General features: G+C 38.3%; 2 protein-coding genes across 4 annotated transcripts in view; one reads left to right on the forward strand and one right to left on the reverse strand.

The window, feature by feature from the left end:
- The window catches only part of pcm1 (pericentriolar material 1), an 88,629-nt gene that overhangs the window by 37,699 nt on the left and 30,399 nt on the right, over positions 1-20,531 (forward strand). For both annotated transcript variants that reach the window (XM_059342660.1, XM_059342644.1), the window contains exon 3: positions 15,664-15,754. The gene's annotated coding sequence lies outside the window, so the exon portion shown is untranslated. The remainder of the gene's footprint in view (positions 1-15,663; positions 15,755-20,531) is intronic.
- LOC131978941 (oxysterol-binding protein 1-like) lies at positions 1,985-19,787 on the reverse strand. 2 transcript variants are annotated; one of them, XM_059342785.1, is made up of 17 exons: positions 19,650-19,787; positions 16,241-16,402; positions 15,661-15,869; positions 15,314-15,476; positions 15,090-15,201; positions 14,803-15,001; positions 13,898-14,012; positions 13,696-13,759; positions 13,423-13,590; positions 12,848-13,093; positions 11,263-11,383; positions 11,061-11,164; positions 10,818-10,913; positions 10,445-10,629; positions 9,458-9,687; positions 9,298-9,336; positions 1,985-6,000 (listed from the first exon to the last, which is right to left on the reverse strand). In XM_059342785.1, exons 2-17 carry the CDS (start codon positions 16,372-16,374, stop codon positions 5,858-5,860), a joined length of 2,328 nt encoding a protein of 775 aa, XP_059198768.1. In that variant the 5' UTR covers positions 16,375-16,402; positions 19,650-19,787; the 3' UTR covers positions 1,985-5,857. The 2 variants fall into 2 exon arrangements, with proteins under 2 accessions (XP_059198768.1, XP_059198776.1); XM_059342793.1 differs by lacking the exon at positions 9,298-9,336.

The raw sequence follows: 20,531 nt of genomic DNA on the forward strand, positions 1-20,531 counted from the left end.
AATACCGGACTGCTGTGACAACCGAATTTCCATTCGGGGATGAATAAAGTAATCTATCTATCTACTAAAACTCCAAAATGATTAAAGCAGCAATAGTGACACATTAATACAGTATAATACACTCAACATGGCCATTTTACTTATGATACTACAGTACATTTTGTATTGTAGTACTACAGTTCTTCCACTTTACTTTCTTTTAACATTACTCGAAACCAATTTTTTATCTTGCAAAAACGTATTTTGAAACTGTGGTGCTACTTTTACTTCGGTAAAGCGGTGGTTCTCAACCTTTGTGTCAAGAACCCCTGAATTGATACACTTTATGTAAAGATAAAATTTTGCTTGATTCAGGAAGCGTCATCTGAAAAGATTTTGGTTGTTAGAAATGATTAAGACCAGAATTCAAAAGTTGTCACCCACAGTTGAGGTGATAACCATGGAAAATGAAACCGTTGATCACAGTCACTCTTGACTGTTATTCAAATTGAACTCACTCTTCTTTTTTTTCTTCTGGGACCTCCTGGAACTCCCCCAAGACCCCTGGGTGTCCACAGACCCCTTCTTGAGAACCACTTACGTAAAGGATTTGAATACATTTTCTAATGGCAATTAGTGTTACAACTGACAGTAATGTTAGCTGATAATTTTGGTTTCATCAAGGGCTTTTTTTTATGCTACAGATGTGAATAAAATTAAGTATGACTGAAGTCCATTTGGCTACTTCAGTTTAAGTTTAATTGTAGTTTTTTTTCTCCTAGTACATGGATAGGATTTTCTTTGTGAATTCAACTTTTTGTGCCAAACAAAAAGGTTGGTTTGTGGCAAACCAAAGACCAAGCCAACATCTCAAGGCACACCTGTATTCATATCAGTGCAAAATTCCTTTTGTTACACGTGTTATCAAATGTTTATTTTCTTTACATTGATGGGTAACGCTTTATATTAAGGTCCTTGTAATAACCATTAATTAACAAGTAATAAGGCCCTTGTAAGTCCTTACAAGATGCTTATTAACATTATTGTGTTTATAAGCTTATATAAGTGAATAATGGCATTACAAACACCCATGACCCACCCATTATGTCTTTGCCATGCCTTTATTAATCTTATTTTGTTTGCTTCTTGATATTAAAATATACTTTATTGCTCATCTATTATAAGTTAACTATAAGTTAACTATGCTTTTTGCAACTACCGGATCTAAAGCGAGAACAATGCCTTATTACTTGTTAATTAAGGGTTATTAAGGACCTTATTATAAAGCGTTACCCATTGATGTATCACACTCCAATAATCAGGGTTTTCCACCTGGACATGGAGTAGCCAGTCAGTGGGGAAAAGTAGCCAGCTAGGGGGGTCGGGGAGGTACAGACCCTGGACATTCACCCAGTAGAACAGGGTTTGTGTCCAATGTAAAAAATAAAAAAAAATGTAAACGATGTGGTTAAAACATCACTGAACTTCTGTGCCTCACGGCAACTATGTCACTTCCAGCATTTACGTACATTTATGTACTGTTTAAACTGTCTTTTATAAAGCCCGACTATGATTTTTTTTTAACCTAAACTGCTGATTCAGTGGTTTTGTGGCTAAAATTCAATGATAAGTTGTTTCAGCAGGTGTAGGTGATGTCGACTGTGGTCCGCGCACTGCTAAACTAACAACCTATGACTGCTTGACATCATCAAAATTGTAATTATTACATTTAAGTATGGGGACATGATGATCTCCTGCTACCAGTAGCAGGGACTCATTTTGGCAATGCTGCTGTGAGTCATACTGCATTAATAGTGTATGGTTGTCACAAAATTCCTTTATTTTAATTGATTAATATTTTAATTTAATTTTTAATATCTTGTCTAACGCACACCATTTGGGAACCACTGAGCTACAGAATATGACTCAACACAGATTTAACCACACAGATGAAGCTGTACATTTCTAAAATAAAATATATTAAAAAAACACCAAAGATATGCACTTTATCTTCATTCAGACTTTAATATTATCAACCTCTAACACAATCTTGCTAAAGAAAAAAAAAAACTGCATTGAAGGACAGAAAAGGTGAAAAGTATGCTCAGTGAGTGAATCCATACGTATATATATTTTAACAAATGTACATATGTTTGCAATTACTGAACATGACTTAGGAAATGTTTTCAAAACAAACTCATCAGTAGCCAACAACAAAATGATCATATAGGGCATGATAAGTAATGTACTGTACGTTAGGTGCAAGAACACCTGCGCTTAGTGGCATGTATACAGTGCCAATTTCCACAGTGCAGAGCAAAAACAATATTAGCTGAAAACAGTGAAAGGGATGAAAAAGGTAGAAATTTCAGGGGGAAAAACAGTTAAAAACAGGCATGAAATGTTATGATTACACCATCAAGAGTCATGGCTAAAAATCAATCAAAATCAGTGTTATATATATGTTGAAAAAGACAGAACGGACAGAAACCTGTAAAATGTGTAATTTAAGACAAGTAAAGTTCAGATCTAAACAAAGCTAGCCTAGCTGGTAGAGGGCGACTCATGGTACACTTAGGTCAGACAATGAAAATGCATCCAGTTCTGAGTAAAAAACAAGGATAAAAGGGGGAAAAGCAAAAAAGTGCATCACTGCCATTAGATTCTCTATCAATATAACCAGTTAATATCACAATAACTTTAATATTTAATATATTTACACAGAAATATTTGCAACATTATGTTTTGTGATCTTCATTTTCAGTGTTCTTCTTTAAGTACACTTGAATATAAAATGAAATTTAGTTTTTTTTCATCAACCACACAATCCTTCCACTCATAAGACAAACAACAACAGGGACAAATACGACAGAATTTAGTTTTTGCAGTTTCAGCGATCTCGCTTCACACATTTCACTTTGTGCCACATGTATACGCACTGAGGCACTCTTATTGCTGTCTGTTAGAAAAGTACAATCACACAACAACACACGACGACTAAAATAACCTACATCAACATTAAAGCTATGATCAGTAAGTTTGAAGGAAGCCAGGAAGACAAAAAAAACACTTGCCTCAGATTTCATTTTCCTTCACTTAACTAATCATCAAGCCAGCAGAAACACAGTTCAGCGCTGCTGCTCTTAAATTAATCTTAACTGTTCAAATGGTGTGCCTCAATATTTACTTTGAAATAAATATTTAAATGGTTGTAGTAGGGTAAGTATTAGTGACAACATAAACTTTAGCGTGAATAGTACAAGTCTGAATTCTGTGTACTTGGGTGGAAATCTTTGACTTATCTTTACGTTTAAGACAAATCTCACCAACAATCCCATTGCTGGTCAACAGCTCTTTTAATAGCAACTTAACATTCTGTTTTAGCTGGAGCAGGCCCCCTTTCACAAATTTAAAAAATGCATCAGTTGCCCATCCTATATGTCCCAGGGGAACATGCTGTTGCCTTGTAGTTCGAGGGCACAGTATTCCACAAAACATGATTTTTCACCAGCTTTTGGGGGTCTTCAGGACAGATTTGCGGGATTTTTTTGATAAAAAAAACCCAAACTAAACTGAATGGTAATTGTGAAACTGAAGGATGAAAACAAGGTCAATTTAGTGTAATACAGTGACTGTACATTTCATTTTCTAACTCTAAAAAGTGGATTTCGTCTTAAGTTACTCTTTAAAAATTATTTTTTGAAGGAAAAAAATACAGGAGACAAACAAACAGAAAGACAGGGCTGCTGGCAATAGAGCCAATGGTATTTTTATACCTCAGATTTTCATTGGTACTGACATAAATTTGGTACTGCTTCTTCAATTCATAGTATCCAATATGGTATATTATATAAAGAACATATTACAATAAACTTGTGTGTGCGCCACACAGAAATGCCATTATTTTTACTCAATAAAAAATGAATAGAAAAAAAATGACATGGTAAATTTTTATAGTGAAAAAAGGCAAAAAAAACCCCAACTTCTTTTATCTGTAAAGACATATGTAGACCCACACTTATTCTGAAGATACCATACCAGCCAAAAATATGAAGAGTAGAATAATCATAATAAACTACTATCATGTCTCTTCATAGCTATCAACCATGTTTTGTTTTTGTTTATATTTTAACCAGGGAGGTTTCAGGAAAAGAAAAAACACAAAAAATATTTTTAATTGGATTAGTGGAGTGCAAACATTACCAAAAAGGCTAATATGTGGATATAGTATACATCCGGGGTTCAGGGAATAAAGTAGCACCGCAAATGACCATACATTTAAAGGCAAATTCTATATCAGGTTTTGGTATTTGTTACACTTTTCATGTTATACCAGTCCAAAGTTAATTGTTGAAATAAGCCAATAATTACTTCTTTAAAGTTACAATCTTGAAGATTTATTTCATTCTCTTTGGAGGTTGTGCTTTTGGATCTCACTTCCCCAAGATCCAGACAGTCTCGCCTCATATTGACTTTTCCTGGGAATGTTAATACGGCAATTGCATGGCCTTTTATCTGTGGGCCATAGACTCGCTCACCATTGTGTTACCTCATTTGGCGATAGATAGTGACATAACAGACTTTCATTTAAATTAATACCATATAAATTATTACTTCTTTCTTTTCTCAGAACCACTGAATGCATCTATGCATTTGATGTGATCTGAAACATGTATAGTGAATATTTACTGTGTTAACTGTTAAACACATTGGGTATGATTAAACTTGGACTCACAGTAGTGCTGTGCTGCGGAAGCTGCAATAAATGCATTGCAGGAGCAGTAATAATCAGGAGTGCACAATAAAAAAATAACACAAACTACATGTTAGGTAGTAGCTCACTCTCTCTAAAACCAGGTTCAGACTACAGGAGTTTCTAGCCGATTTGACACCGATTCACCTCCTCCTGATAACTGGCAGAGAAATCTTGTCTGGAACCTTGTCTGGTACTCACATTCAGCACAGATTATCTGGTAATGTGAGCATTTTGCAGATCCAATCTTAAACCACCTGAAGTGTTCCCAGATTCACTGGAGGCGCCATGATGATTATCAAACATGTTTGATATTTAGGAAGTAAAATATGGTCAGTACTTTTACGAGCCAAATCAATAGGCAATGGAATGAGATTATGTCTTTTCCAAGCATTGGTGAACATTATAGCACTTGAGGCTAATGTTAGCAGCTAGCAAGGCAATGTTTATATCTACTGATAGTTAGAATTTAACTTCCAGTTCTTGCTGAAGGATAGACAATCCACGTTGACTGTCTCTCCCATACAGTTTTCTCATCGAGACTAGATTAGCCTTTTGCTTTTGAAATCAGGTGTGGTGGTGCATTTGTCACTCTGACTCTATAATCTTATTAATATCCTGTAGTGTGTGATGCATCATTATTTTCAAATCTTGAAATTAATGATTTTAAAACTCCTGTAGTCTAAGCCTGGCTTAAGCAAACCTTGTGTAGTGTAAGAGGACACCTGGATGAGTAATGCCTTTGATAATAGTGCATATAAATGCATGACGAATTACCAGAGTAACCTGCTGCCAAATTCAACTCTATGGCTGTTATACCAAAGAACCCTGGACTGAGCAGTTCACAAGCAGTGAATCAAGTGTTTTAGAGGCAGTGAGAGGGAATCCTGAACACTAATTAGCTGCAAAGTTACAACAATGCTACAGTGTGCATTGCATCTACATTGAGAGTGAAGTCCAGATGCCCTTAACCCTGAGCAAATCACTGCTGGAAAAGGGGAGCGGAGTGGGTTGATCAGCTGAAGCTACGGACACTGAAGATGGGTTGATGTCAGGGTTTATTGCCCGCTGCTTTAGCTGTAAGGTTTGATCACCACAGAGGAGAACAGGTGGACTCAGCTGGGATCAGAAGATGTCGGGGCACATGTCCCAGCTGCCTTTGTCCTTTGCCTCCCAGTAGCCACCCTTGTAGATATGCAAGGTCTCTCCAGAAGCGGGGTCGTCAAACTTCTCAAACCACATGGCTTGGTAGTTGTCCAGATGGGTGCCTGAAGGAAAAGAAAGAAAATCTTTAACAAAGAAGAAGCTTTGGGGGGACCCCAGGTGTGGATAAAAAAAAAAGCCACCGTGCCATGACATCATATGCTTAAGTTAAGTCAACTAATGCAGTGCCCGTTCAAAACGTTTCTGTTTGAACAGGCCGATTGCTTTCCTCTAGTATTGCTGCTTGCAGCTTTCTCGAGAACTTTTCATCCAAACAACTGCACACTAAACACTGTGCTACCTTTGGTCCTGAGCAATACATCTGCCATAATAATTAAAGAATAGTTTCATCTACTAGCAATGCTAGGATACAAGCATAATTTGCTAGCAGCTAGTCATTTGGGACCAGGCTATATCCAGGAATAATAGTTTTCCTTCATTTCATGACGTCACTTATGATTGAAATGTTTGAGTTTGAGCTCCAATGTAACATCTTTGATGTCTTTTTTTGAACTTGAATGTACTGTGGTGAACAACAGAGAGAGCCGTATGCTTTTTGTCTGTGTAACAGTTAATAGGGTTACCCTTTCAATACACTACACACTGTGTAGATGACGCTCTACTAATTAATATGTCCCATATGTGAAGTCCTTTGGAGGAATGGCTGTCGAGAAAACATCAGGACATACAAACAAGAGACTCATTCCATTAAGCAAACATGCTCTCAGATGGTTGACTAAGAGAACTTTCACAACCCAAGTCCAAGTGAAATTTGATACTTTTGGTTCGTTTTCTATTTAGTCTGGTTTGCTTTCACAATTCAGAAATGTAAGAAAAAAATATAGATATTTGTGGAGGGGTATGTACGAAGGTGGAGGGCTGAAAATATACTCCTCGTTTTTTTTCCTTATTGGTTGGAAAGCTGGCAGAAATGTAAACAAGGAAATAAACAAAGCAACATGGAGCCGAACGCACAATGAAATATTGCTTCTTTTTTTTTTACCTTGGCTGTGCACTGATCTATCGTCTGCACGAATCCTTTCCTCTCCGGTTGATCTCAAATAATTCTATAAACATTATTGTTTTTTTTGTCTTTATTCAGCATCTCCTGTATGTGTTCTTCGCCCAAATGTCAAGCAAACATTGGACTTCAGCAGAAGTCCAAGTCCGTCCTCTCCCAGTCCTGTTGCATCTGTCGCTCTGTGTACATCTCACAAAATGCCCGTGCAGGTAGATAACAATCTGCTCTGTTTAGGTTTATTCCCTGTAATTAGATCAGTTACGTTCACAGTGCAATTAAACCATACTATGGTTCGTTTAAAAACGGACCAAGACCCCCTCTTGCAAGTGGTCTCGGACCGGTTGTTTTGGTTCGCACCAGAGTACGACTGGAGCGTTCACAAGCGACCAAACGAAACGTAAAAAAAGGATTTAAGTGCAACAGAGTTTGATTGAAATGGACTAAACTTTGGGTTGTGAAAGCACCCTAAGTGATATTTGATGCTTCTGATCACTTGGTCTTCAGATGCACCTTAGGCAGACTGAAAACAAAAGAGGCAAATCACAATCAAATATGTGATGAAGTCAGTAATTTGCTCCTCTGCCATATGTGGAGAGAATCAGACTTACAAATAATGTCCTAATGACCAGGACCACAGTATACTGAGCAATGACAGACAAAATACTAGAGTCTTCTATAAAGGTTTCCTAAAGGATACAAACACAAATCTATGTAACTAAAACCTAAATCTAAATAAAACTATTCAGGGATAATGGGGAGCAACACTAATGTTACTTGCTTTTGACTTGAGCTCCATGAGGACCTTCATTACCTTCCACTAAGAAAGACAGAGTTGCAAAAGATGGAAACGTGAAATGGTGAACAGCAGGGGTTTGTAATCTACTCTCAATTACTAGAAGATGTGAAATAATTGGTGTTATGTCATAGCCAGAATACTTGCTTTGATAAGGGGATAGTGGTGGTCCATTAGGGGCTGAAAATAGAAACATTAAGGATGAATCTTTGAATGCTAATTTATAAAGGTTTGGGTGTGATCTGAAGATGACTGATAGGAAGACAATGCAATGTAATGTAAGAGACTACTTGCATGCAATAGGTGTATGAGGGGGAGAGTCCTCTGTGTCAGCTTAACACCAGCACAAAAAAAAAAGATGTTAACCTACCACTCAAACAGTCAAAAATCCACACAAATGTCTTGTTTAGTTTGATTTTAGAAGTACTGTGTGTAGCATTTTGAGCACAATAAAAATGAGAGTTGGATATATTAATTGTAAACAAAAAAATATTGAATTTTAACTTCTACATAACTTGCTGCCACAAAACGGATGTCTGCTTCTTGTAATCTTGTAAGTAATCTTGGGCATCTTTGTTCACAGCATGTGACAAGAAGTTACTTCTCCACAAATATCTGCACTTGTTTGAGTAACTTGGAAGTCACAAGTATTGGCAACAAGCCTGCTGTGGATATATAAGGGTGATTTCTTTGTCACTGCTCTGTTAAAATGCTATACAAAGCACCTTTAAAAGAACATATTATGTTAAGCTACAAAGTGATACTTGCTTTCATAAGAAACCTCATTTGCTTCTGTGCCAGTCTCCACTTCATCAGCTACATGGAACAGAAATGGATGAAGGGATGATAAAACATGAATGATGTAGACATTTAAAACCTTCCGGTTACACACACAAACCTAATACACATGTTGCATCTAGAGTTATATATATATATACACTACCGGTCAAAAGTTTTAGAACACCCCAATTTTTCCAGTTTTTTATTGAAATTCAAGCAGTTCAAGTCAAATGAACAGCTTGAAAGGGTACAAAGGTAAGTGGTGAACTGCCAGAGGTAAATAAAAAAAGGTAAGCTTAATCAAAACTGAAAGATAATGTACATTTCAGAATTATACAAATAGGCCTTTTTTCAGGGAACAAGAAATGGGTTAACAACTTAACTCTATGGAGTCTTGGGCTATTTTGTCCATTTTTGAATTCTTTTCATGTCTTTGTAAGTCATTTTGTCTTTTTGTGTCTTTTTTTGGTCATTTTGTGTCCATTTTGTAATTTTGTGTCTTTTTTTGGTCATTTAGTGTCTTTTTTTAGTCCTTTAGTCCAACATAAAATGTGATTTTGAATCTTTTTTTTTACTTTCAAAACACTATCATGCTCAATAAAGAATTTTAAATGTTGCAAATGTGCATTAATTTCAGAGTACACTGAGACATTAAACTGCATCATTTTCAATTAAATTCTGGAAAAGTTGGTGTGTTCTAAAACTTTTGACCAGTAGTGTATATAGCAAAGATCAAGTGTGGGACAGGACTAAGAGAAGAGTACTTGCTTTTCAAGGGTGAATCATTGATTGAATCCTCAGTGACAGCTTAGGGTTGAGACAGAGACAGGCAGACAAAGTGTTCCAAGACAAAGTTGACAAAAAAATGAATGGACATAAAAACATTGGACACAAACACAAAACAAACAGATGGAATCAAAACCTTTACCTTCCTCTGGTGAGCTGGCTGCTTTAACAGCCTCCCTCTCGCGCTCCCGGCGGACAGTGCGCTGTTTCTCTTCTAGCCTCTGTTTTTCTGCGTTAGCTTCGTCCCATCGGCCGTCCTCCATCAGCCGCTGATCAGGACGTCGTCGACTGTCAGTTGGCGCCACTCCCTCTTCAGATTCATTGAGCGTCAAGGCCAGTGAGGAGAAGAAGTACATGTTCTCTGCTCCGTCTCTGTAAAGACAGCACCATAAAAAAAATCAGACTAAGGCCTAAGGTTTACACGAGGACGCTTGCGGGTAAAAACAACAAAATATTTTATCGGAAGTGCCTTTCGTTTAGACGGTGACTGCGTTTTTGGGGCTTAAAGACGCAAAAATCTGAAACCACCCTCCAAAGTGGAAAAGTTAAATACGCTCCGCCGTAGCGTGTCCGTCTACACTGCCAAGACGCAAAACTCTGCTCAGATCTGCTCACGTCACGTATGTGTTTACGTCACATACATGCTCCAGTAAATGCATCCACCAAATGTCCAGGATATGTACAGATAGTATTAGTGAACAGAGAAGGATCTGGAATTACCTCTATAACATTTTGGATGCACCAATTTGTCGGAGGCGAGCCAGACGGCTGTGAACGAGACCTGGGAGATCTAGTGATGGTGGAGAACTTTGTGGAAGGAGTAGCTGATGAAAATGTGTCGCGTGAAAACTTCTGCATGCCCAAAGATGCTCTTATCGCTTTAAGTGATGCCGCCTGGCATACATACAATCGAATTTCACACACTTTTGCGTCACCGTATGCACACAGATTTCCTCCCGAAAATGCTCGTCTAAACGTGGAATAAAAAGTGAAGACGCGACGCCACTTTTGCGTCTTCTGTTCAGACCGTCCTTGTGTGAACGGGGCCTAAAAAGCCACACCAATTTACAAACTCCATTGGTTTACGAGCACTTTCAAATTTCTCGATTTCTCAACTACCAAAACTTACGGTAAAGGGTTCTTCTTCCAGATGTCTTTGGCTTTGAGGGTCTGATAGACAGTCCTCTGTTTGCCTTCTGTGCCATTCTCGCCTTTACTGCTCTGCATGATCCTAGAGAACTCCATCTTCTCATCCCAGGTTCCTGATAGCACGTAATGGGCCTTCCCGTCCTTATCCGTTACTACTCCTGTTACCTGAGAGTCAAAAATTTATTTTTCAGTTATTGTAAAAGATTGCATAATGCTAGAAAATTACCTGGGGAAATAAAGCTCAACTTAATAAGCTGGCTTTTTTTGTACAGTGTTCTTCCTATGAAAAAAAGCATATAGCTCTGGCTCTGTAGTGCTATGTGATAAAAACAACAATAGAAAAAAAAGCCCACCTTTCTTGGTACATCTCTGGAGAAGTAACTGTAGGGAGCAAACTTGAGGTGGCAGCGATCTCCTGTTTTGTGGTTCACAACATCTATTTCTCCTGACTGGAAGAGGATGAAGGAAAAGAAAAATGTTTTGATGTTGAAGGCTTAGGGGCTTATCTCAGGAGAATTTTACAAGCAGAACTCTTTTTAAATGACTTTTTTTTATTCTAAGTAGTCATGAGTGGTGTTTGTCAGCTTTAAATCTACCTGATCAATCCATAATTTTCCAACAATGATGTTGTGTACTGTTGTAGTCACTTTCTTCCAAGAGTAGTGATTGTCGCTCTTATCAAATAAACACTGGATAGAACCTGGGAATAGAGAGGAAATAATGTTAGATCAGGCAGTGGTTCATTTTTAACCCCCTCAACCAACATTTAAAAGTTGTATTTGATCTGCACAAACTCACCTAAAGGCATGATAGAGAGATATTTTCCTCTAAACTTGCTTGCCAGGGTAATTTCTTGTCTGAGGGTCCAGCCCTTTTCAGAGATGGCATGGTGAGCGGCAGCAGGTGGGTGGTGACTCACCTGAGAGAAGAGGAGAGTGAAGAGAAGTGATAGAAGAGATAGCAAAGTCAACATTTGACCAATTATGCTCCAGCCCTGTTCAACCTATACATGGACAACCTGTCAAAGCAGTTGGGGAAGTGTAAGACAGGTTGTCTGATAGGGAACACTCTGTTAAACCATCTGATGTACGCAGACGATTTGGTTATTATGTCCCCCAGCACTGTTGGGTTCCAGAAGCTGTTGGATATATGCTCAAGTATGGGGTTGAGTCTGACGTACAGTGCAATGCAAAAAAGAGTGTTGTATTGATATGTAGGACCAAGGAAGATCAGAAGTTGCACTTTCCAATGTTTTACCTGTCAGGGCGATCCCTCTGTGTATCTAACTGTACGAAATATCTTGGGCACATCATCACTGACAAGATGGAAGATAATGCTGACATGTACAGGCAGAGAAGAATGTTGCATGTCCAAGCAAACATGTTAGTCAGGAAATTCCACTACTGTTCTGATGATGTGAAAGTAGTTTCGTGCTTACTGCACCCCTATGTATGCAGCCCCATTATGGGTCCGCTACACTTCAGGTAGCATACAATGACTGTCTGAGGATACTAGTGAAAAAGCCCAGGAGGAGCAATGCTAGTAAGCTCTTTTGTGACTCAGGGCTCAGCACTTTACAGGCTCTCTTGAGGAACCTGATGTTTAAATGTATGTCTCGACTTGATGAGTCACAAAACTGTATTATAATGATGCTCACAAGTCCCAAGTGCAGCTCGGTCAGGTATCAATCATATCTGTGGAAAAATTGGTATGGGTGCCTTTTAAAACTCTCATGAATAAGAGTATGTTTGAATGTGTTTATGTATCTGTAGTTTTTTGTATGTTGTATGTCTTGCTATTGGGTCTAGAGCAGGGGTCTCAAACTGGCGGCCCGCGGGCCAATTGCGGCCCTCGTGACGATATTTTGTGGCCCTCACCTTGATATGAAAGTTTAATGTGAGTTTTATATGAATGGCACTTTACTGTGTTGTGTGTGGAAGGTCCCTTTAATTACTTTATTTTGTAATTTTGTGTCTTTTTTAGTAATTTTGTGTCTTCTCTGGGTCATTTTGTGTCTTTTTTTTATACTTTTTTTTGTAATTCTGTGTATTTTTTTGTCATTTTGTGTCTTTTTTTAAGTAATTTAGTGACTTTTTTTGTAATTCTGTGTCTTTTTTGGGTAATTTTGTGTCTTTTTTTAGTAATTATGTGTATTTTTTGGTCATTTTGTGTCTTTTTTAAGTAATTTAGTGACTTTTTGGTCATTCTGTGTCTTTTTTAAGTAATTTTGTTTTTTTCTGTCATTTTGTGTCTTTTTTGGGTCATTTTGATACTGCCTCCAGCGGCCCCCAGGTAATATGAGTTTGAGACCCCTGGTCTAGAGCCTGTAATAAAGTTTATATATATGCAATGGCTTAAAGGTATCCTTTGTTGGAAAACATACCTGTTCACAGAGGGAACGGTAGCCACAATCTCTCAGCCGATCAAGCTCGAAGGTTTCTCCCAGCAGAGGATTGAAGGGTTTTCCTGTACGGTGGACAGTGGTGGAGTAGGAAGAGACTGTGAAGGCAGCCACGTAGCACATCTGCTCCAGAGAGCTCTGACATTTAGCAGCCTTATCCAGCAGCTCGTAGTACTCCAGGTCTTCAGATAGACGTTGCAGCATTGAGAGGGGCTCGTTGAAATTCACCTAACAGATACAAAGTCACAAAGAAAAGAAGTCTGATTACAACCCCCATTCCCAAAAAGTTGGGACACAGTCTAAAATGTAAATAAAAAAGGAATGTAATAGTTTGTTATTCATTTTTAACATAACATATCATATAGGTGGGTCTTGAAGAGATTAATGTTCAAACTAATAAACTTGTGTTGAGTAAAATTAGATTTCTGAATTTGATGCATTCTTTTTTTATTTACGTTTTACACAGCGTCCCAACTTCTTTGAACTCGGGGCTGTACTTCTGATTATTCTCAGAACTAAAAGTCACTTGGCTACCAACATGAATACTTGCTACTTACAGGCATTGGTATCTTTGAAAGCTCCTTTCCGATGCAGTTCTTCATGATGCTCCACAGATTGAGGTAATAGTTTGGCTTGTCAGGGATACGAGTCCGTCTTTGTCTAACTGGCTCAAGCTCAAGGGGCTGTGGAGACTCTGGGTTGGATGCCAAAGACAGTTCGTCAAACTGGAAGAAGAGAAGGAAAACAGCCTTAAGGGTTGGGAGACTGTGGAGTGTTTACAAGTCAATACAAATTAAAACTTGCTTTTAAAAAAAACAAAGTTAACGCACATTTACAGACTGATCGTCCATCCCAGTCTCACTGCTGAGACCACTAACGTTGCTGCCAGATCTCCTGATGGACAGATAAACAAGAAGGAAGAAAATTAAAAACAAAACAATACATGAGGAGAGAAAAATGATACAAAACAAAAAAAGTTCATTTTAAGAAATAAAATTAGTGAATTCTGAAATAAGACAGACAGTTAATAACCTGTGATACTTGGGGTCAGCAGGGACTGTGATAAACTCTGCTGGATCTTCCATAGCATCAAAGAACTCATTGTCATCATCCTCGTCACTGGCATCACCTTTTCCTGAAGCATTACCTAAGGTACAGAGAGAAATGGTGGAAGAATAAATGGCTTATGGCTCAACCACCCTTAGGCCTCGTTCAGACTGCCAGCCAAAATCCGATTTTTAGCCCATCCAGATTGGAACTGGATGGCTCTTTTGAAGTCTGAACAGTCACAAATCACATGAAATCCGATTTTTGCAGACCGGATCGAAACCACCTTCGGGAGGTAGTTTCAGATCGCATTTGGACAGATGCGTCTCAGTCTGAACCTCCAAACACTCAGATCGGTTTTGACTGTTCGTGACGTCACTCTACGCAGCACGCGTAGCGCCGGCAGCGCCGAGACGAGGTGTCCACCGGCAGCCGCGCGCGACTCATACGGGCCCGACGGGGGCGTCCATCCGCCCGGTTTCTCCCCTGGTGCGTCTGAGATGTTCTACACCTCTACTGGACAGTGATAAGGCCAATATACTGAGGTGACCTGCCTCAATCATGTTTGTTGTTGTTCTTGTCGCTGTCGCAATTATATGACGTCTGACGTCGTAACGGCGTCAGACGCTCTGACGCTGTTACTATAGCAACCTGTCAGATCAGTCAATAATGTGGCCCAGTCTGAACAGAGCCATATCCGATTTGGACACTTGCTAAAAACAGTGTGGACAGTCAGCCCTAAAAATTGGATTTGAGTAGGAATCTGATTTGAATCAGATTCGCCTGCAGTCTGAACGCAGTCTTAGTTGATTTGGCACAGGCACATAGCATAGCAATCATACTTTGAGTCACATCAACAACACCAGTTCAGTTTGGGTTTAGAGCTTTACCTTTGTTGCTTAAGGCTGTATTGCTGAATGAAGGAGGGAGAACTGTAGCTCCTCTGAAAGCTCTTTCTAAGTGATTGTGCTGTTTGGCCAGCTGCTCCAGAGTCTCCTCCAGCCGTATCCGCTGGTCTCTTTCAACCTGTAAGGCCTTCTGCCAGCGCTTACTGTGGTTCTGAGCCAAGGAGAGGAAGTCTCTGCATGCCTTGGGGAAAATACAAAAACAAGAACAACATTTCAGCAAGAGAATCAACAACATTTTTTCCTCAGCAATAAACCCTTCAGTGACTTACATTGATCATGGCATTAGAGGTGATCCTGAAAAGTGTGGCTCTTTCTGTCACTTGTCTCATCTTTTCCCCCATTTCCCCTCCGGTACGAAGCACCTCCAGTTCTGACAAAGATCTGTGTGTGTGAAATAGATTCATGATTTAAGGAACAAATGAAATAGGCAAACAACATAGGCAAAGATAAAACTTTTTTTTTTTATCGATCTGCTTAGTCTGATAATTGATACCTTTGGAGGGCAGACCCGTGTTTGACAATGAGATCATTGCAGGTGTTGAGGTCCTCCACCTTGCTGCTGAGTGTGCGTAATGTGGATTGGATTTCTAAATTACGGCAGCCCCCGCCTTGTCCTGAGTTGGGGGGCACTGCAGAACAATCGTCACCCGAATCATCTAAGGGAGAAAGGGGGAAATAAAATGAACAAAGACAAATACATATAATGGAAAAGATGCTTTTAACAGAGATAATTAAATAAATGTCTGCCTCACAGAGGTACTGCTATATAAGCCGTTTTCTTGGCATTTTCATTTTCATATTCTGTATCTTGCATTCTCCAACATTTGTATTCCCTCTCACCAGATTCAGCCTGCATGTGAACGGCCTTTGCCTTGGCGAGCTCCAGAGCAGTGATCCATCGCTGGCGCTCTACTTCTGAGCTGGCCTTCAAGTGGTAGGTCTGCGCACCTCCGTTGGAAATGACAAAATTGCACGAGTCCTCCACAGCAATATTGGCAGTGGCCAAGTTGATAGTGCCTCGGCATGTGTGACCCATCTCTGCCTGGGTCCTGGAGACAAACAGAATAAAGGGCGGTCAAATACAGAATATCTGAATTCCCGATTGGTGAAGAAATAAAAAAAATTTCTGGTAAAGCAACTGTACATTTGCTTAAATTTGTGCATACATGGTGCTATTTCACCCCCAATTTGAATGCAATAATTATTCAATTGGCCAATTAGCTGAAGCTAAATTTAAAAAATACTAACCTTAAGTTACTATGAATGTATTATGTCACCCACAGCTATGTTAAACTCAACATATACCCCTTGTGTTTCATGCCCCCTCCCTTAGGTACCACCTTGGCTTCCTGTTGAGCCAGGGAAAACCCTTTAAATTCATTACATGTAATTACACATTTAGTCAACATATGAAACTTACCTGTAGTAAGAGAGCAACCCATTGCTCAGAACGAACCAGCGTCTCTGGTAACCTTTAATGTAGTTAGTCCATTTGAAGAGCCAACCCTTGTAAGTGTCTCCAGGGGTTGGAGTAGGGGGCTTGGGCTCCGACATAACAACAGCGTGTGGGTGAAGTTATAGCCTGAAGAAAAAACAAACAAACAACTAAATCAATATTAACATTGATGTAAACTGCTACTGTTCAGTCTGTTTAATGCAGATGTATAGATCCTTGCAAAAAAACAACAACAAACAACAAAAACACCACAAACACTTTATTATATTTATTAATTGAAAATTAGAATGATGATTTAGTAATGATAATTTCCACCAGTAGTATAACACTAGCATCAGAGTAAATTGCCTTGTTTATGTCAACACCTGTAGATTCATAAGGTCATTGCTAATATGATATAAATTTACTCATAATTAGTTATAAGGAATGTATGTTTTCTGATGATTACACAGGGTTCATATGGATGCTTGAAATCCTTGAAAATGCTTAAATTTTAATGTTGTATTTTCAAGGTTTGAAAAGTGCTTGGATTTTGGATAAAGTGCTTAAAAATGCTTGACATTCTTACTGTATTTCTCGTGCAATCTGACTATAGATAATCACATGTTCAATGGAAAAAATACTCAATTGAATATTGAGATTAGCAAACTGTACTTTTGGTTGTTAAAAGCGTAATACCATCGCTGTTGGTATGGTTGAGTTAAATTACCCCTTTTAGCATGTAAATACTCATCTAAAACATGTAATTTACAACCGTTGTGAGGTTTGAAAATGGAGCTTGAAAGTCCTTGAAAAGTGCGTGAATTTGATCACTGAAAAAGTGTATGAACCTTGATTATATTTAAACTAAAAACATGACATCGATCCATAGAATCTAACCTACCAATGTTGGTTGCATTTAGTTACATTTACGTTTTACCGTTAACATTATGTGAACGGTCCACATTTGACAACGTAAGGTAAATCTGTCGAATCCCCCGAAACATGAATCGGGGATTATTAAACACTGAGCTCTGTTTCTATAATCTCACAATGATAGTTTGCTTCTTAGATTAATTGTTGACGTGGACATAATAGTCAGGCGGCTTAGCTAAATAAAGGGGACACGCTGGACAAAAGCACCACATTTTTTCCACGTTCTCTCTATGACCATAGATTTCAATTTTTGGTAGGAGCCACTTCATCAAGATGGCCGATCCGAGATGGCACCCATATAAAGTCTATGAGAACCAATACATCTTCCAAGCCACTCAGAAGGTCAATCTTGGTGTCAAAATCTACATTTTCTGGGTCAAGGAATCATTTAAAGCTGTTGAGAATATCACTAGATGATTATTTGATCAAATAGAAATGTTCATTTTCACCCAGACTGGTAGGCAACTCGCTTCAAGTGCTGCAGCAGAGAATCCTGAGCTGAAAATGTTTGGAATCTAATAATTATGTAAATACATGGCCAAAATGAACATATCTATTTGATCATCTAGTGATATTCTCAGTAGCTTTAAATTATTCTTTGACCCAGAAAATGTATATTTTGACACTAAGATTGACCTTAGAAGATATACTGGTTCTCATAGATTTTATATTGCTGCCATCTCCGATCTGCAATCTTGATGAATTGGCTCCTACCAAAAATTGAAACCTATAGTGATAGAGAGCATGTGGAAAAAATTTGGTGCTTTTGTCCGACGTGTCCCCTTTCTTCCCAAATCTGGTCCTAAGCCGCCGGACTATAATGACAAACGGTTCAGGCAGTGGCGGTTCTACACAGGGGCCTACAGGGGCCACTGCCCCTGTGAAGAAGCCTTTGGCCCCTGCTGTGGCCCCTGTGTCAAATTAATAATGAAATGGTCAATGTATAACAATGAACAATGTAACAATTCTAACCTTTTTTTTTGTTCAAACAATATCTCATTGCACACAAAAGAAACCCAGAATGTGTACATTGTATAATAGTTTAACTCTATGGAGTCTTATAGGGCTATTTTGTCCATTTTTTAGTCTTAGTAAGTCATTTTGTGTCTTTTTTTTTGTTGTCATTTTGTGTCTTTTTTGTCATTGGTGTCATTTATGTGTCTTTTTGTGTCTGTTTTAGTTATTTTGTGTCTTTTTTTGGTCATTTTGTGTCTTTTTTGGTCATTGGTGTCATTTATGTGTATTTTTGTGTCTGTTTTAGTTATTTTGTGTCTTTTTTTGGTCATTTTGTGTCTTTTTTGGTCATTTTGTGTCTTTTTTTTTGTCATTTTGTGTCTTTTTTGTCATTGGTGTCATTTATGTGTCTTTTTGTGTCTGTTTTAGTTATTTTGTGTCTTTTTTTGGTCATTTTGTGTCTTTTTTTGGTCATTTTGTGTCTTTTTCAAGACATTCAAAGATTTTGAATGCTTAAATATCATCTTTGCCATTTTTTCATGTGCTAATGTGCCCCTCTGATTAAACACTGGCCCCTCCTTGGCCCCCACAGTAAAATTGGTCTAGAACCGCCACTGGGTTCAGGGGTGACATGACTCCTAATAACCTGTTTAACCCTATAAAGCCTGAACCATGAAATAATTGCCAGAAAATTCAATTTTTTTAAAAACTGAGTGCTTATTAACCTGCTGACGAATTTTAAAAAAATAAATAAATTGCATATATGAATTCTAATTTGTATCATATTTGATACATCAGGTCTTTTTGTGCAATTTGTTGCTCACAGTTTGTTTTTCTCGAACTAACAAAAACATATAAAACCTAACATTTTTAACCTATTAAGACTTTGACTTTTCCTTTTTCCTCAAACATGCAAAATACATATTTTTTCCATATAACACAGCATCATACATCTGCAGATATGAAGTTTTTTAATGCAGCAATGACTGATCCATTCGTGGAACCTGCATATCATTTTTGCTACATCTGATATTTTTGTGCAATTTGTTGCTCAGTTTGTTTATCTTCAACACATGTATACATCAGGTTTTTGATGATGTAGAGGTCTCAAAAATGACTGTATCTAATATGATACACTTGGCTTTATAGGGTTAACGTTAGCTAACCGTAAACGTTAGTGCACTGTAATGGCAACTCTCAAAGACTGAGAAAACACCGCTCACTACCGAGAACAGTCGTTTTAACGCAGCAGATATTTAACGGGAGGTCAGGTAAACACATCTTAAGTACACGGTGAGGCATTTCGAGGAACCAGAAGTCAACTGGGAGCACCAAAGCTCCTTAAACAGTCCGTCACTAAGCTTGATGCTAGCTACACAACAGGAAGCTGTCAGACAGCCTGACACGTCCAACACGATGCTTACTATCGTTTTTAACCATGTCAGCATCTCGTCGTCTCTGTGACATTAAAACAGGATTATATTTTCGTGACGCTTACCCTTACCGTGTAAGACTTTAGCTGTTACCGCTGTGCATGTCGTGTTGGCTGATGCGACGTTAGCTCGCTGGTGTTAGCTTTGCTAACTACTTTCATGGATGTATTAAGGAGAAGCCAGCGGCTACTTTGCTACAGGTTCTTCTTCTTCTTCGTGTTGTTTTATGGCGGTTGACAAACAACTTTTTGGTGTATTACCGCCACCTACTGATATGGAGTGTGGACCGGGATTTTACACATTCCTGAGTTTAACTAAATAATAATAAAATAATAATAATAAAAATAAATTAATTAATTAAAAAAAAAAAAAAGAGAGAAAGTACATAAATTATATTCTCTCTATTAATCTTGTTCTCCTAAGATACTGTAACAAAAAGGAAAAACATTTCTCCTCTGAACTTCTTTGTAAAAGATCCCGTAAATCAAAGTTCAACTTAATTCCTTTAAGGTTCAATATCAGTTCCCTTCTCTCCTGATCATACTTCTGACAATAAAGCATCACGTTCTAAATTTTCTTCTTCATTACAATATTGACATCTTCCCGAATTGTGTTTTCCCATTTTAAATAGTGTACTGTTTAATGCTGTATGACCCAATCTTAATCTGGATATTATTGTTTCCTCTCAGCGGCTACTTTGCTACAGGTTCTTCCTCTTCTTCTCTGAATTTTTACGGCAGTTTGCAGCTATTTACATCGCATTACTGCCTCCTTCTGGTTGTAGTCCTCATGGGTAGTCCTCATCAATGTCCATACAAAGCCATTTCGTCCATTATCCACTTGGCTCTACTTGCCTTTTTTCTTAGGATAAGATGAGATATTCCTTTATTGGTCCCACAACGGGGAATTTTACAGTTATAAGCAGCAAAAAGTCTATAGAAAGAAGCATCAAT

The sequence above is a fragment of the Centropristis striata genome, chromosome 1 (genome assembly GCF_030273125.1).
Source record: "Centropristis striata isolate RG_2023a ecotype Rhode Island chromosome 1, C.striata_1.0, whole genome shotgun sequence".
Classification (NCBI taxonomy): Eukaryota; Metazoa; Chordata; class Actinopteri; order Perciformes; family Serranidae; genus Centropristis; species Centropristis striata.

What these genes read in the sequence shown, in the direction of transcription:
- LOC131978941 (XM_059342785.1), bottom strand. Translation starts at nt 16,374, where the DNA reads ATGTCGGAGCCCAAGCCCCCTACTCCAACCCCTGGAGACACTTACAAG. An exon ending in GCTGACCCCAAGTATCACAG is followed by an intron (nt 13,760 to 13,897) that starts GTTATTAACTGT and finishes TCTGTCCATCAG; the next exon opens with GAGATCTGGCAGCAACGTTA. An exon ending in CCAGAGATGTACCAAGAAAG is followed by an intron (nt 10,630 to 10,817) that starts GTGGGCTTTTTT and finishes TTTGACTCTCAG; the next exon opens with GTAACAGGAGTAGTAACGGA.